Genomic DNA, 19009 nt, shown 5'->3' on the forward strand with positions numbered 1-19009 from the left:
AAAGTTTTAGAGGAATAAAATAAAACTTCAGCAAGACAGAAATGTTGACAGCAGTTCGGTTGAAACCCCAGAACTTGACAGGTACTCTAAGCTTCAGATCCTGTGTGTATGTGTGTGTATGTGTGTGTGTGTGTGTGTATGTGTGCACGCATGTGCACATCTGCCTATGTGCATATATGTATATGGTGCAAACTCTTTTGCCTTTCCTTTAATGTAATTTGATTTTCGGTGGAAGACAGAAATATGAGGTGAAAAGAATTGAAAATGTTTTACTATTATTCTTTCAAGTATCCTGTTAAGGTATATTAAATGGAATATTATTTACAATTCTGTTCAAGTAATTTTGTTAGGTTATTTTGCTCAGATTTTGTATGTCTTATCATAAGTTCAATATATATTTCATGGGAGAAAAATCTCTAGCTAAAATAGAGTAAAGTTGATTTCAAGTAACAAATTAATCAACAGAAGTAAATTACCCGTAACTACTTAATATCAGCAAAAAAAAAATCAGTTTATAAAAAACAAAGGAGTAATAAACTGCAATGTCTTATTTGATGCTTCCCTTAAGGATGATGCAGATGACTGAATGTTGTCTGTGTTTGTCATAATTTCCAAGTAGCTTTTAAAGAAAACATAATCTGTGTGATATTTTTTATATAGGAGTTCTTATATAATCTATCTCAATTCACACCTACTTATACTTATTTGACCATAGTTATTATTTTGTATTGCATCTACACTGTATGAATTTATGTATCATCATAATAATTTTTGAACCAGCTTAAGTTGGGAGTCAAAAACAAGGCAAGGCAAGCGTTTTGAGGTGACTTACGACAGTCTCTTTCATCTTCTTCATCACCACAATCATCTTGCCCATTACATCTGAGGTTTATCGGGATACATTTTTGGTTCTTGGTGCACTTGAACTGACCTGACAGGCAGACATGTGTGTCTATATGACAGAGAGAACAAAAAAATCTGACCTAAGACCTGTGTCGGAATTTAAATCAGTGCAGACATAATCAGCTAAGAATTAGATTTATGTTCTTTAGTTAGGAATTTAATCACCTACCACAGTTGAGTTCATCAGAATTGTCTCCACAATCATTCTCTCCATCACAGATGAAAGCAGGCAGAGCACAGAGTCCAGTCCCACATTGAAATCGGCCTGGCTGACATTTAAATTCAGCTGGGGAGAAAACATGTAGGTATTGTAGAATGGCAAACTTAGCTTATAACTTCTTAAACAGAACTCTTCTGATATTCAAAATATCTATTATATTAAACATATACAGAACACAATGTGAATGACTCACATCTAGATAGCCATTAGCTTCATATGTTCAGCTGAGCCATGAGTAACTCAGATAACAGTTCATAAATTGATGGTAAGAGGGTAAGGATTAACAACATACATTTTTTAAAAATAAAAGTCTCCTAATTTCAGTGAAGTGGCATTTAGAGTTAAGTTGCAGAGTGAAATTTATTGTAATACAGATATTATTTCAATATCATTTTTTAAAAAATCATTTCTCTTTGATCACTTTGCTGTCTGTGACATGCCTATGCTCTGTCCTCAATGCGTATTCTCTAGCACTAATTAAAGCAAATGCATCCTGTATGTATCACATTTTAAATCAAATTTATATTGATATACATTTCCATACCTTTAATAACATAAAGATATTTTATAAACATTTTGACATACAATGTATATTATAATAAGTTCCAAATGATAATGCATTTCTTTTTGCTACACTCTTTGAGGTTATATGAGGAATAATAATAATAAAGTAGGATCTATTGATAAGCCACTCTGTATCAGGAACTAAGCCAGACCCTTTTATATAAAATTATTAATTTAATCTCATCATAACCTTATCACTTTGGCATCACCATGATCTACTTAGAAACTTAGTTTACAACTGAATAAACTAAGTTTCATGAATACTAATAATTCATCCAAGGATGTATATCTAACTCTGAAGTCTTCTCATAAACTATGTTTCTTGTAATAAAACACTTATCTTTTAACTAATGATATTAATGTATGTTACTAATCACTGACTTTGAGATTAATATGGTCTTTATTAGCTCAAATCAGAGAATCAAACACTAATAAGTGACATTTTAAACTTTCTTTTTAAAATAAATTATGCTTTTATAGTTACAGTATTAGTTAAAAATTTAAACATTTTTTAAAAAACAACTCAATATATGCTTCACTTCCATAGATTTAAGAGAGTTCTGAAGCATTGAAAGTCATTTATGCCACTCTATAACATTTGTTAATTAATCATACTAAATATTTAAACTGAATGATACATAATTTTCTCATACTTTAAAGATGTGCATTTCCTTTATTTCATTTTGCTTTGTATACAATTTCCTTTAATATTTTAAATATTAATAAGATGATAATTATGCTTGCCACATAATTAAAAAAGGATTCCAGGAGCATTGTCAAGGGGCAGTAAGGAATATTTTGAAAGGAATATTTGAAAGCAGCATAGTTTGAAAAGAATATTTTCTTCTGAGGAGTAGGTCTCAACAGTGGGCTTAAAATATTCAGTAAACCATGATATAAACACAATACTGTCATCCAGGTTTTGTTGCTCCATTTCTAGAACACAGACAAAGTGGGTTCATAATTCTTAAGGCTCATAACTCTTAAAAGCCCAAGAATTTTTGGAATGGTCAATGAGCATTGGTTTCAACTGCATTAGTTCCTAACAAGAGAGCCAGCCTGTCCTTTGAAGTTTTAAAGTCAAGCATTGACTTTTGCTCTCTAACTATGAAAGTCCTTCCTAGATGGTATCCTCTTCCAATATAAGGTTGTCTACATTGAAAATCTATTGTTTAGTGTATAACTTTTCCTCAATTATCTTAGTTAGAGCTTCTGGATAACATTCTGCAGCTTCTATATCAGCACTTGCTGCTTCATCTTCTACTTTTACATAATCGAGATGTTTTCTTTCATTAAATATCATGAACCAATCTCTGTTAGCTTCAAACTTTTCTTCTGCAGATTTCCTATCACTCTCAGCCTTCACAGAATTTAAGAAGATTAGGGCTATGCCTTAAATTAAGCTTTGACTTTTGGCAGCTTTTTGATACCAGGGACTAGTTTTGTGGAAGACAGTTTTTCCCTGGCTGGGGGTGGGAGGTGGGAGGTATGCATCTTCACTTCACCTTAGCTCCACCTCAGATCATCAGGTCTTGGATTCTCACAAGGAGCACACAACCTGGGTCCCTCATATGTCTGGTTTGCAGTGGGGTTCCAGCTCCTGTGAGTGTCTGTTGCTGCTGCTGATCTGATGGGTGCGGAGCTTAGGCAGTGATGCAAAGGATGGGGAGTGGTGACTGGGAACAGCTGTGGCTATGGGTGCAGGTTGGGCTTCACTTAAATGCCTGCCACTTACCTCTTGCTGTGCAGCCCACCTGGTTCCTTTTGAACTGATCTGTGGTTGGACTGGGGCTTGGGGACCACTTCACAGGAATATTGTGGATGGTTTGATGTTCTGTCCAGAACATTGAAATTTTCTCCATATCATCAAGAAGGCTGAGCTTTCTTATTATTTATGTGTTCACTGGAGTAGCACTTTTAACTTTCTTCAAGAACTTTTGCTTTGCTTTCACAACTTGGTTAACTGGTGCAAGAGGACTAGTTTTCAGCCTGTCTCAGTTTTTGACATGCCTTTTTCAAAAAGCTTAATCATTCTTAGCTTTTGATTTAAAGTGAGAAACATGTAACCCTTCCTATCACTTGAATACTTAGAAGCCATTGTAGGGTTATTAATTAGCATAATTTCAGTACTGTTGTATCTTAGGGAATAGGAGGCCCAAGCAGAAAAAGAACCATGGAGAAAGTCCAGTCAGTGGAGCAGTCAGAACACATCCAACATTTATCAATTAAGTCTTTTATGGCATGGTTAGTGGTGCCCTAAAACAATTGCAATCATAATATCAAAGAACACTGATCACAGATCATCATAACGGATATAACAATAATGAAAAAGTTTGGAAAATCACTAGAATTAACAAAATGTGACACACAGACACGAATTGACAACATGCTGTTAGAAAATGTTGCCAATAGACAAGCTTGACGTAGCATTGCCACAAACGTTCAATTTCTAAAAAAACACAGTATCTGCAAAAGTGCAATAAAGCAAAGCACAATAAAATGAGGTATGCCTGTAAATTAAAAAAATAATAAAAATCTGTATGTTGAGAAGATATTTACATTCCCCTGTTTACTGAAGATTTATTTGCAATAGCCAAGACACGGAATCAACCTAAGTGTCCATCAACAGATGAATGAATAAAGAGGATGTGGCATATATCCACAATGAAATACTATTCAACCTCAAAAACAAGTAAATTTTGTCATTTATTAAAGCACTGATGAACCTGGAGGACATTACCATCAGTGAAATAAGCCAGGCACAGAAAGACAAATACTGTATGATTTTACTTATATGTTGAATCTAAAATAGTCAAACTCATAAAACCACAGAGTAAAATGGTTGTTATCAGAGAAGCTGGAGGTTGGGGGAATTGGGAAGATGCTGGTCAAAGGACATAACATTTTAGTTAGGCAGGATGCATTAGTTCAAGAGATCTATTGTATGTCATGGTTACTGCAGATAAAAATGATGTATTACATACTTGAAAATTGCTAAGAGAATAGATTTTAAGTGTTTACACCACAAAAAAATGACAAGTAAGTGAGATGATGCTTATGTTAAACAGCTTGATTTAGCCATTCCACAAGGTATACATATGTCATAACGTCATGTTGCACACCTTAAATATATACAACTGTTACTTGTCAGTTTTAAAAATATATGAATAAATGTAGATATTAGTATTTAATAAGGATAAGGTTTATACAGAAGCTCTAAGATTTCAGATGTCTCTGAAGACACTAAAATAATATTTGATCACCATATATCCTGAAAGATGAAAAATGTGAAAAACTCACTATACTAAATCTTTAGTTAATTTTTCAAATCAATTATGGTTCTAGTATAAAATTTGAGTAAAGATTAAAATTAGAGGTCAGGAGCTGCAAATATTTTAGAAGGAAAAGCATTAGGTGATGTTGACTTTCTCTGTAGGTCACTGAGAAATTTTCTCAAAGAAGAGTAAATTTGGACAGGAAGGGTCATCTTGTTAACTAAGCTCAAAATTAATGTGTTCATCCTTGTTTATTTCTATGAATTATAAAAATAAGTTCTATTTACTCTATCATATCATAGAAAATTCACTTTAATGTGGGAAAAGTAATAACTTTATTTTATTAAGTGAATTTCAGTAATATCACCAAAATAACTTCTTGTTCCTTTGGTATTCCCTTTAATTCAGTGGTTTAAAATAATAGTAATTCAATCATACTAGTATATCTATTCCACACAGATACTCCTTTTTATATGCTGTCTATCATAGTGAAAAAAATTTTATTTAAAAAAATCAAAGAGCAGTGAATCTTTCAGAAACATAAGAATTATATTAGAAAAGCAGTAACTTTTATAACATTTTTCCTTCACATTGAATTCATTACTTACTACTTTCAGACATACAAATAAACTATGTGAAACAACTTCAATTGTGTGACAGATATGGTAGTGACCAGAGAAATGAAACACAATCCATCTAAGTAACTGTTTAGAGACCCCAGATTTGAAACAGCTTTATAATTAGGTGTTGAAAATTCTACAGCAGAAAGTAGCTAGCTCTTGCTAAGACAGTACACTGTATTTTTTCAGTGCAAGCGTAAGGATCTTGAACTCAATTGTCAAGGCCTAATCAGAGTGATCATCCAGTGGGATGTTGAGGGAATTATCATGATTGACTACAAGCATCTTCAACTTGACAGGACAGTATTGGAGTGACCTATGGAGTGAACTATAAAAGGCTATCAGGAAAAGTCTGCTGACTGCTCATTGCAACCAAAGTTACCAATGATTGCTAAAAATGTAACACCTAACCATGCCAATCACAGTCAGATGTCAAGAAATAATTAGCAGTCACTTTAAGGCAATTGCTAAGAACACATTATTAAATTGCTCAACAGTAACCTACTGATTTATATTGGAAAAACCTTACTTTTAAAGGATTTTCAGGATTTTAATGCTGACAGTTGAGAGATTATATCCCCTAAAGCTGCAATTTCAGTCACTGAGTGGTATTCTGAAAACTTGCCCGTTTTTTCTTACAATTTGGTGATATATTAAGTCAGAAACGTGCTGTTTATGACTCTACTAATCACTACATGAAGTAATGTATTTATTCTAAAAGCAGTCAAATTTGAGAAAAAAAAAACTAACAAAAACTGCTGATAGCATCATTCCAAATATAACAGTTATCAGAGACATACCCAAAACATTGCAACAAATTTTCTTATATTTTTAAGTATTGACATATAAAACTTTTCTATTTCAATTTTGGAAATGTATCAGATGGCAATAATCTAGATTTAGCTTCAATTTTCTGTGTCTGTGATGTAAGGAACTCTAAACTCTAAATTACAGCATTTGCTAATATACTCACGACAGTCATCAGGTTCATCAGATCCATCGCCACAATCATCCACAGTGTCACATTTCCACCAGAATGGAATACATTTGTCAGTTTTGCAACGAAACTTTAAAAAATGGGAAAAAAAAAAGGAAAAACATGTTACAGAGCCCAACACATATACAATGGATATTCAAAAATTCACCAGGGCAGTGCAGCTTAGCCCACTCTCTTGCTGTAAATGTGAACAATAGTGCTCTTAGACAATAGGGCATAAATGCCCAACATGCCACAAAATGATCTGCCAGGAGAGCACATTGTTCGGGAAAACCTCCTGAGATTTCCTGTGCATACAGACAAGCTCACTCGTTTACGTATTGTCTAGGGGGATACTTGTGTGTGACAGCAACAGAGTTGACTAGTTGCCACAGAGGCCCTGTGGCTCGAAAAGCCTAAAATATTAATATTTACTATCTGGATCGATACAGAAAAAGTTTAGCAAACACTACATAGGGCTAAATATTATCAGGAATATTAGGAAGAAATATCAAGTTGAATTAATTTGGTTAATTTCAATTAATTAATTTAATTGGATTTTCTTAGGAATCTTGGGCAATTCAATTAATATAGCTCTCAGCCTGTGTTTTTTAGCCACCAAATGAGAAGCTGAACATAATTTGGAGGATCTTTTCTAGCACAGTCATGCTGTGATTCCATAAAATTCCCTGAACACTAAAAATACTGCCTTTAGCCATAATGAGTATCAGCCCCATATAAATCTTAAGAATGTTTATTTAAGGCAGTTGAGGCCAATAGAGGCCTTTCCAGTTTTTAGAAATATTAATAAATATACATGATAGTTATGTGATAATTTTTTAAAAAGGTAAAAATGAAGCTCGATAGTCTTTTTTGCTGACTTTTTAAAAATAAAAAAACACAAGAAACTATTTTAATAAAATTTGTTTTCTAGATTACTGTGAAAAAACTATTAAAATATTTATATGTTTTATTTGTTCATCTTTTCCATTTCAAGCAGCTAAATAAAAAGTAGTAAGAAACATGATAATTCTATTATTTATAGAAATAGAAAGTTTGACTCCTCCCTTTTAAAATTAACTATCAAGTCATTTTTCTATTAACCATAGAGAAAGTAGTTGAAATTCTTATATGGCAATATTTACTTATAGGCTATTTAGTACACAGTTGGCTAGATGTTCGAGAAAAAAATTCAGGAAGATATTATCACATATTACTTTTATGAGTAAGATGACCTGAACCCAAATTCACCTCCTGAGACCGAGCACAGAACTATTGTTCCTACTAGATTCACTACTGGCCAACTGTATACAGTAACCAGGAAAGCTCAGTTAATTTTTTACTTAGTGATCTGTGACCACAAATTAATTTTTTTCTTAGTAACATTCATATAGAAGAAACTAAAGAAAATCACACTTTCCATTCAGAGAACACATGCATCTGAAGTAGTTGCCCTCACTTTAAAGATTCACTCTAAATTATTAAAACCAAACATTAAAGTTTAGTCATTTGTTCTTTTACTATCAAATTATTTTCTTCTTTATTTTAGTAGAATTCAGTGAAAAGCACATATTACAATATTCATCTGGAATTGAAAACATTAGTCTAATAATTTTCTAAAAGTTATTAATTTTCTTTCTGAAGCATTTATCCCCTTGTGAGTGACTGATAACAAGTTGACATTTACCTTAGCACATTATGTATAAGAAAGATTCGTGACAGAAAAATATAGTCTGGGTTCGGTTAGCTCTAATGACAGTGGATTAGCAATCTAAGAGTTTGTCTAATTAAAATACTATTACTTTCCTCAAATAAGAGATAATTTAATGTTAGCTTTTGCTAAACCTGTCTAGACATCATGGAGTTGATTCAGGATAGATTTACATTATTTTTTAAAATATGAGAGTGAATTTTTCTTACAGTGGCAATATGGGAGGTAACAGAACACTATAAATCCAAGGGGAGATCTGAATGCTCAACTGATTTTTCCACATAGCCTGTAGTCATGTCTGTTGTGGTTTTTCATAAATTACCAGAGGAAAAGAAATTACCTTTATAGATAGTGATTGTCTGGGGATACGAGGGAAAGCAATTGCCCTGAACATTAAATATTTCCAGTCATTACAGTATATCAAAGCACATTAGTTAAGAGGACTTCAGGCCTCCTGAGCATCCTCAAAGTCTTCCAAATCATGATTGGAAAAACTTTTTAAAATATATATTTTTAAAGTTCACTAAATATGTCTAATTTACATAAACACCAACTGTTGGAATTACATTTAACATGATGACTTTGCTCTCCATTTCATTTTTAATAAGAACAAAAAACGGTTTCAAGTTAAGATAAGGCCAGGGTAAAATATACATATCACATCACTTCTCATTCTAATCAACATTTTATTCTCAGAAAAAGATCTCTTCTATTTCATGTTGGGGATTCATTTATTCATACTTAAATTCAGAAACTTAAAAAAAAGATTAATACTAAATATAAATATAAAATATTCTTCACGGTGTTTTCCAAGACTAATATCGCCATAAAATAAACTGCAGACCATAATTATCAACCACAAGAAGAAGCTATAAAGAAGCTGCTAAATATGTGTTTTCTAATATGGATACAAAGATAAAACGCAAATCCCAATGTTGTGAAACAGGAAATGTCTCCCCTTCAAAGCTAAATAAAGCCATTTCTACCTTATTATAACGATTTAAATTAAATATTTGAAATGATTAGTGCTATAAGAATTGGATTTAATCTTGATTTTTACCATATTCTCAGATTACATTTTCAATACTAATAGAATTTTTATTGGCATGATTTGCCTATATTATTTTTCTAAAAATCAATTCTATTTTGGGGACATGTCATTGGTTGAAATCATTAGACCATGAATCAAAATTCCTCAAAAGGAATAAATTAAAAACCCAACATTTTCATCAGAATGCTTAATAGTATGATTCTGAACTGCCTAGATCATTTGCTTCATTTAAATGTCTATGTTAGTGAAAATTATGTTTCTAGAAACTGATTTTTCTCCAAGAAGTGTATAGTAGATGTTTTTTTTCCTCTCATAAAATCAGAACAGAATCAGAGGTAAAATGGCTGCATATACCAAAAGACTTACAGGGATTATAACTAATGGATTGTGTTAGCTATTCTTCATTTTACTGAAGATGAAACAAATGAAATGATAACTTCTTTTTTTATTTCTCAAACGTATGGTTGAAAAAATATATATATTTTTTCCACATTTGGGTTTGTTTGTTCTGTCTTGTTGTTGTTGAAAATTTTTAAAGCTTATGATAAAAAATATTGGGGGTATTTGAAAAATTATAAATATTTTAGTCTTGTCATCATTTATACCAAATTGGGAAACAAATTTATCATATAAGTAATACTTTCAGGTTGACTTGGGATTTCATTTAATTGACTAATCATATTTTTTGGTATTGAATAAATATAACTATGAATTTTCTTATAAAATTTTTTTTTTCTTTGAAACAGAGTCTCGCTTGTTGCCCAGGTTATAGTGAGTGCTGTGGCGTCAGCCTAGCTCACAGCAACCTCAAACTCCTGGGCTCAAGCAATCCTTCTGCCTCAGCCTCCCGAGTAGCTGGGACTACAGGCATGCGCCACCATGCCCGGCTAATTTTTTTATATATATATATATATATTAGTTGGCCAATTAATTTCTTTCTATTTATAGTAGAGATGGGGTCTTGTTCTTGCTCAGGCTGGTTTCGAACTCCTGACCTCGAGCAATCCGCCCGCTTCGGCCTCCCAGAGTGCTAGGATTACAGGCGTGAGCCACCACACCCGGCCTTATAAAATATTTTGAAAAATTTTATTTTTCTTATGCCTGTAGCAAGGCTGATATTTTACAACCTTTGTTTTGCTATTTGAGATGTTCATCTGTGTTTCAAAGCACCTTGTGGCTTTATTCTATTTTCAGTCGGCTATTGAGACACATCACACTGTAGTGACTTAGGCAGCCATCATGTCTACTAAGTCAGCAATGGCCTCGACCTTGGGCCTCAATAGACTGACTCATGGACCACTCCAAAGCAAGGGATCAAAGATTATTTCAGAATAACCTGGAGGTTAAGCTGGAAATTTGACTAAACAGCACCAAAGCAATTATATATTAAAATATAAAAAAGTATGATTTCTCTCTTAAATTTTACCAAGAGGAATATTTAGGTTGCTGATTTTATCTCTCATAGTGACTTAAATTTCCAGTTCTTTAAAAAGAATACTCAGGAAATTATAATTAGAACACCACACTTTGTAAAGAAAGCAGAATCTATGGCTTTGCTTTCAACTAGACATCAGAACGCCTTGATGGCAGCTTATACTAATTGCACGCATATTCTTTTAAGTATATTCCAGTTGCACTAGAGGGCAAGGGTAATAATAACAGCATCTACTATGTACCAGAAACAACGGCCTGGGGATATTATCATCTCATTTAAAAGAGGAGAAAACTGATGCACCAAGAAGTTGAGTAAAACAAACCCAAGGTAACCCAGCCAGTTTAAAGCAGAGTCAGGGTTCCGGTCACAGCGAGTCTGGCTTCAGAGTCTATACTACTAACCACATACTGACTCCCTGGAAAAGGTCTGATCTTTTTCATTCATACAATTCTTTCATGTATGATACTCATAGGTCTAATCTGAGAGTCAGCCTGAACTAATATTAGCTTCTCCATTTTGAAGATAAACACACTCTAAGGGAAATTCAACTTCTTGCCATGAAGTCACTGCTAATAAGTGGAAAACCAGCAAATTCAAAACCCGAAATTGTAAAAATAAATGTAGTCATTAAAAAAAATAAAACACAGTTTCTTTGAAAATTTTATTTTAAATCTAACATGATAGTGACTCAAATGAACAAACTCCAGTTTTTTTGTTTGTTTGTTTGTTTGAGACAGTCTCACTCTGTTGCCCGGGGCTAGAGTGCTGTGGGTCAACCTAGCTCACAGCAATCTCAAACTCCTGGGCTCAAGTGATCCTCCTGCCTCAGCCACCCCAGTAGCTGGGACTACAGGCATGCGCCACAATGCCTGGCTAATTTTTTCTATTTTTGGTAAAGATGGGGTCTCGCTCTTGCTTTGGCTGGTCTCGAACCCCTGAGCTCAAACGATCTGCCTGTCTTGGACTCCCAGAATACTAGGATTACAGGCGTGAGCCACTGAGCCTGACCCTACAAAGTACAGTTTTATAATGTCGCACAACTGTTGTCCAAAACTTGAAAGGAATAAGATTAAGTCCTTGCAATTACCATCAAGTAGAAAATTTAATTTCTGGGATATCTTCACTTGAAAATAATTAAATTTTGAATAAATAGAGGTTTCAGAGGAGATTATTTTGACCATATAATGTTTTAATAAAATAATAGAGAATTACTCTGTATTCAATTTATCTTTTCCATATCACTGGCTCTGAGAAATGAGAGAGAGTAGAGGCAGTGACACAGAGCAGGTTAACTAGGCAGATTTCTTGCCCTGTTTAAACTCCACCTACCTTTGTCTACCCTATGCCTCAATCATCTGGCCTTTTTGATATAAATAGAATCTACTCTGGTGCCGGTGCTGTGCCCACTTAGGATTTGAAGCATTATTTGTGTGGATCTGTGTAAGAGTGGTTTTAATTTTTATTTCCTTTTTTGGCCTCTGTTTGTACTCCTAATGCCTAAGGTCTCATTTTAACAGTATGCATTAAATTGTTTTTCCCTCACTCTGTGACCATCTCTGAAATACATGGAATGATCGTTCAATGACATGCCAAACACAAACAAATTCAAGCAAAATTTTTATAACAACTTGTCCATATATCCCATGTAATGATTTCCAGAACTCCACTCACCTGACTGGCTGTGCAGTTGGATAAGCAAGTCCTGTTATCAGCTGCAAGATAGAAGTTGGTGGGACATGCACAGGTGTGGGTCTTTCCAGGGGCTAAAAGGCACAGATGACTGCAACCACCATTATTTATCATGCAGAGATGTTTCGAGACTACAGACAAGAAAGAGAAAACAATAATAAAACAAGATAATCATGACTAATAATATAACATGGGATCAGAAATGGGACATTAAAGTTTCATTACTTGTATTTGAATAAATCTTTGTAATCAAGAACTCATCAAGATTATAAATATAATTTTATTTTGCTACAAATCGTACTCATTGCTCAATGACATTGATTTTACTATTAAATAATTTTAAGGGGTGCATGTCTACAAAAACAAGCATTTTAGTAGGAAAAATTGTCCATCAGAAAAATAGAGGCTAGAAGCATTTTGGATGAAGACATACATATGCTCAGAAATATAAATGTAAAATAAAACAATGAAACAATGTTCTACAACTACTAGTACAATGACTTCACTTTATAGGCCAGATAGGGTTTTTTTAGCAAGATGATCAAAATTTTATTTCATAAGGCCTGTTAGAATTCCTGTTAGACATATGCTTAAGCAAACTTGATATATTTGTCATTTTTGGAACGCTAGAGCTAAATGTAATTCCCTCTACCCAGCATTACAGAAACTAAGAATCCTACAATTATTTTGTAAACAAATTATTTCAAGAATGCAGTCTTCACTTCCCTGACTACACTTATTATTGTCATTTTAGCTTAATATAATTTGAACAAATCAATAATTCTTTGTGCTATTATTGAGCATCTAATCATATCCCTTGATAGCAGTACTTGATATCAAGTGGACTCTTCTATAAAATAATGCTAAATAATGAAATCTGGTAATCTTTTTCAAAAATAACATTACACTTAATCTTGAAAGAATCAAAAATGGAATGTTACTGAAAGATGTTGATGCATTTATGGAAATCATGGAAAGAATAATTACCATCAGGTTGTCTATAAGAATGATACACCTGGATATCTGTGATGGCATGCCATGAGTTAATCAGTGAGAGTCTGTCTGCTCCCGATGTTTTATGGGCACGGCTGAGTGACTTGGTTTTCCCATCAGTCCAGTAGATGTAGTCTTCAAACAATGTTAGTGCAATCACCCCTGGAATATCTTGATTAGGGACTGTAATAGGAGATGGTAAGATTAATGTTCAGTCTTGGAAGACTGCCAGTTAAAATATTCAATACTACATGGGCTGACAGATACAACTGCTACAGAACTTCGTGTGAATAATTGCTGTGACAACCTGTCAGGCCTGCAAGGTTCTTTATTACCGGTTAAGAGAATGCAGGATTGGGCACAGCAGCTCACTTTGCTCAGATTTAGCTTGGTTTAACCACTAGGGGGAAAAAAAAAGTGAATATGATCCTGCTCACTATTAAAGGCTGCTTCACCAGAAACAAATAACATCCATCATTTTAAAATTAACAATTGGTATGGGGATATATATATATATTCATCAGGTTGTTCTTAAGACCTAAATCTAAAGGTCATTGTCCTTCTTTCTCCAACATTTAAAATGACTAAATTATATATCCAGGATGAAATATGTCTACTACCTGGAAATAAAGTGACTATAAAACTACTATAAACCATTTTAGTCATTGAGATTTTATGAGCACTTTTGCTTAAAAGATGAACTGGAATAGGGCTAGAGGGAAATAAGCATGGTGGATAGCAGACTTAACAGTCATAAAACTGTTTAGATGCAGATTTAAATTGTTTTATAATTATAACTTCTACTGGTTAAATGTAAACAGTAGATTGCACATCACAAATGTGAATTATTCTTTTAAGAGATTCTAGGATTCTATCAGGCAAATAAGATGTAAAAAATCTGGTGGCTTGGGGTTAAATAATTTTAAATAGTGATAGAGTTCTCTTTGTGCTTTTAGTTTCTCAAACTTGTTAAATAATCAATAAATTGAGAAAATGAAAACTTCTTAACTCATACAAAAATGTATATTCCTCTGTATTAATTTTCAGATATACTTTTAGAAGTTCTGAGAAAAAGTTCAGTAATGAAAAAAATGTACTGTAATTCCAGTAATAGATACTTAATAGGTATTTTTTCATTAATTAGATTTTAATGACTGAGAATTAAAATTTGGCATATTTCTCATGCAGTAATAAGTGAAAAACTATTAGAATTTCAAATAAAATTCACTCTTTCTAGGAGAGTTTAAAGTCTTATTTTTAAAATGCTGGATAAATTGTCAACTAAAAGAAGACATTTTAAATCTATTGATTTGTTATTTTTATTCAGATAGTCCAAATGTGATCAGAGAATTCACTATGACTCAGAAACAATAGAAATAAAAGAATTAAAATGAGAATCATCAAAAGAGGTGATATGTTAAATCATTTACTACTATCAATAATATCATCTAGCCAGAAATTCATCTCATAACAGATATTATGCATGTGAAGGATGTAAAAATAAAAAAGAATCAGACGTGCACACTTCAGATGTTTTCAATTTTGAAATAAAAATCTAGATTTGCGCACAACTTAATTATCTGTGTACTCTTGTAGATGTGGAGACTATGACTAAAATAAGTGGAATTGGAAAGAATAGTGAAAAGAACACTCTACCATAATGAATCAGGTCTGAGCTATTTATACAAACTATTCCCGTCTTCTACTTTTGGCTGCATAAAATCATTCTAAAGCAACAAAATAAATGCAGAAAAATGATAACAACTGGTTAAATCTTTCTGATGGATAATCGTTATGAGTCTTTCACCTTAGACATAGGTTTGGAAGTTTTCAGATAAAATAAAAATTTAAATAAAATATTGAAAGACTCAGAAACATTTAATTTGGATCTCTTTAGATGAAAAGGAAGTAATTATATCATTACCTCTGGTCTCAAAGAAATTAATCATCACTTCCAAAAATCTCAGTCCACAAAGAGAGTCAAACAAATAACTTTTGTGAAAAACATAGTTATTGTAAGAATTTAACAATTAGCATTTCAAAAGTAGCAATCTTTTTTTTTATTATTTTAACTATTCAGCAGTAAGTATAGCTGATATTCATTAAGCGCTGGGGTTCTGGAGAACTAGGTTAGTGGTTCTCAAGGGTGGGAGAGGCAATTTTGCTTTTTTATTCACCTTATTTCATTTAATACTATCAACAACTCTGTTGTGCAGCAGAAGACTTTACTTTGCAGATGAGAAAAGTAAGATCTGGAAAACTTAAGTAAAAGAGGAATGGAAAAGCTAGTAAATGAAAGCACTGGTATTTAAATCTTAGCTTCTCTGGCTGCTGAGCTCTTAGTCACTTTAGCATCCTAGCAGTGCTTTTAAGAAAGCCAGTTTTGTAGGGTAGAATACGTAAAGTGATCGTGCTAATTTCATAAACTCCATATGAAAGTCAGATTGTTTAATTACTTGATTGCAATTGCATGATATATGATTTCCAGACATAGCACAATTTAAGTACTGGACAAGTATTAAGTAGTGATCACAAAAACTTCTGTTATCAAATAAATACAAAAGGTTTATGGGGATCAAAAAGGTAAGCTATTATTTCAGAATAAAAATGGCACATAGCTGAATGTACAGAACATGTGGAAAAAGTAGAACAAAGTAAAGAAAATTAGTCCATTTGCCTAATGTGACCATCTGTTTGATTCAATTCCTTGTTTGACAATGGAATAAAGACCAGGACAGTCACTAGTAGTTCTATAATCCCACTCTAGGCCCACTCATTTGGCAAATGTGCTTACTTCCCAAACAACATCAAACACAACCACCAAAGTATTTGCTGTAGGAAAAAGAAGTAAAAACACCAACTTGTATCAACAAGGGAAAACTTAGTCCCATATATCTAACTCTATGCTGACTATATGAAGCTAGTCTTCTAAGAGATAGTGACTATATCCTTAATATCACAAGCAATATTAATGAAAATCAATCAAAATGAAACAAATTAAAACAGATGAAAAAATCTTCACATATTTCCTTTTTGGGGATTTATCTCCTAACTTGGTTGTATGCTTCATTTCCTCTTAGATCTAAATGTCGTCAATAAGATTTAATTGATTATCTGCTTAAGTTTCTGTGAAAAAATTGCCATATATCAACTGATAAATGATAAGTATAAATAAGTGAATGTTGTGTTTATTTTTCCATCAATATATGAAGAGTTAAACCCATTGAGATTAAATGAGAAGTGGTTTTGAGCCAAAGGAGAATATATTTTGGGACAAGAAACTTTCCTTATTCTGAATGATGACAAAAGTTGTTTATTTTTGGTTATCTATTTTTATGTTATACATATGTATATATATATGGATACATGTTTATATGTATTACTATAAGAAAGATCTATTGCAATGTAATTTGGCAGTGCTTTGGGTTGAATGTGTCCTCCAAAAGTTCATGTGTTGGAAACCTAATTACCATAGTAACGGTAGTAGAGTAGGGTGATTAGCTCATGAGGGGCTTGAGCTCATAATAAGTTTGTGCTATTATAATGGGGATGAGTTAGGTATTGCAGGAGTTTGGTCCCCTTTTTCTCTGTGTTTTATGTGCTCTTGCCCTGTCTTGAGCATGCTTTCTGGTCATTTGGTGTCCTTCAACTACAGTAAAAAAACTTGTCAGATGCCCAAACCATGCTCTTGCATTTCCCAGCTCCAGAACCATGAGCCAAATGAATTTTCATTGTAAATTAGCCAGTCTGTGGTATTCTGTTATAGCAGCAGAAAACAGACTAAGACAGTCAGTAAGTGGAGCTGACAAAATTTAAACATGGAATGTGAGTCTACAGCGGTAACATTTAAGAAACAAACTCTTTCTAAGAAGTGGTTAACTTTAGGGAAAAAATAGTCAATGTTTCCTCAGAATGATGATGCCTATCCTTTTTATGAGAAAAACTATATGACCAGCTGTCCTGTATAAGACTGCATTTGTTTAATTAGATTAAAAAAATGTGAAAAGTAAATTCAAGAAATCGTTCATTTATGGGTATTCAGGAGACACATAAAAGACGGGAAAAACAGAACCGCTATGTGGGCTGTAGTTTAGCAGGTACTTATTATATATTTAAAGCCTATTTAAAGCTGCTTACTGTATTTAGGTCTTTATTCTGTATAACAGCATTATTTATTGTACTGTTTCCAGCATTCCACTCAAGCAGTAGGTTCCTAATTTCTTTTTCATAGTCTATATCTCTGAGAAGAAGGGATTTCATATTTGGCAGAAAAATAAATCAAAGAAATAGTCCCTTGTGGAGTTTTTCCTTTTGAGTAAAGCTGGACGTGATCCCGCTTTCCATTTGTCCTTACAGCAAATGGAAAAAGTTGCCATCAAGAACATGTTTTTGACTTACCTGTTGTTGCCTCACAGCTAGACATACTCTATTACAATACTCTTGATTATTCATTTTTTGGATAGCATTTAGCATGCTAAACAAGTAGATTCCTGGATAATATCTAATTTTATATTTCTGACTAATCTTTTTTTAATACTTAGTAACAAAATGTACCAGTTAACACGGTTCTTATCTGTTGTTGAGTTAAAAATCCCATAGTTGGTGTTATGGGAGGATATGACATTAGAATACTGGCAGATTTGACATAGCTTTGTATGTTGGGTTAATACTAAGATAGACATTTTTCTAGTAATACTCTATTTTCCTTCATTTCCCCTCCAAGATTTGCTTTAAGGATCTAAATGTTATTTGAAAATATTACTTTATACCCCCAAATCCCAGTAATTTATCATTTAAAAATGGCTATAAATGCTTTAGCAATATTTTCAAAAGTAAAAAGTGAAAAGCTATAGAATGCAACCACCATATTCTATAATCATTTATATGAACAAATCAAGATTGCAGAGTACCTTGAGTTTAAAATTGATTTATTTGAATTATAAACAGTTTATGTATTTATTAAAAGGAAATATCTAAATAATCAGTGATCTATTAAGGTCAACTTGGACCTCAGTCTATGAATGACTATGTTTAGAAGGTTGAGTTCCTAAAATTTTAATGTTAACAAGTATAAGAAATCAAACATTAAAATCTACTATCTTTTACATTTTAATATATTTTAAGATTCTCCCACTTTTAAAATTTTTCTCTGTGCCATTAGCCCAAGTAAAGGCTCACATCCTCTCACACCTGAAATATTGCAAAATTATTCTAACTTTTCTACTTATCATAATGCCTTTCAATCTCTTTGATATCAGTCAAGGTTGCTGCAGTAAACAGAAAATTCTTCTTTAAATGAGAATTGAAGACAGTTTAATAAAGGGATTCTTTACAGAGGTGTGGATATAGCTAAGGGGCCAATGAAGAGTTGCTTTTTCCTAGGTCTGTTACCAGAACCTGGTGAAAAAATGTAGCTTAGTAAAAAAAATCCACCCAACGAGAGCAGTGGCCATTGGTAGATGAACTCAGACACTGCTAATAACTGTGGTTGGGCATGAGGGAAAGAGATGAATAAATATTCTGACATCTCCCTCCGTCCACCATCTAAGGTTCTCCCAATGTATCCATGGAG

General features: G+C 32.9%; 1 protein-coding gene across 2 annotated transcripts in view; it reads right to left on the minus strand.

Moving 5' to 3' along the window:
• Positions 1–19009, minus strand: part of LRP1B (LDL receptor related protein 1B) — a 1745675-nt gene that overhangs the window by 196173 nt on the left and 1530493 nt on the right. For both annotated transcript variants that reach the window (XM_020288518.2, XM_076005497.1), the window contains exons 61-65: positions 13432–13620; positions 12427–12575; positions 6556–6649; positions 1073–1189; positions 833–952 (exon numbers count right to left, since the gene is read on the minus strand). In XM_020288518.2, coding sequence (XP_020144107.2) covers positions 833–952; positions 1073–1189; positions 6556–6649; positions 12427–12575; positions 13432–13620 — 669 coding nt within the window. The remainder of the gene's footprint in view (positions 1–832; positions 953–1072; positions 1190–6555; positions 6650–12426; positions 12576–13431; positions 13621–19009) is intronic.

This window comes from Microcebus murinus, chromosome 8, assembly GCF_040939455.1.
Source record: "Microcebus murinus isolate Inina chromosome 8, M.murinus_Inina_mat1.0, whole genome shotgun sequence".
Lineage (NCBI taxonomy): Eukaryota > Metazoa > Chordata > Mammalia > Primates > Cheirogaleidae > Microcebus > Microcebus murinus.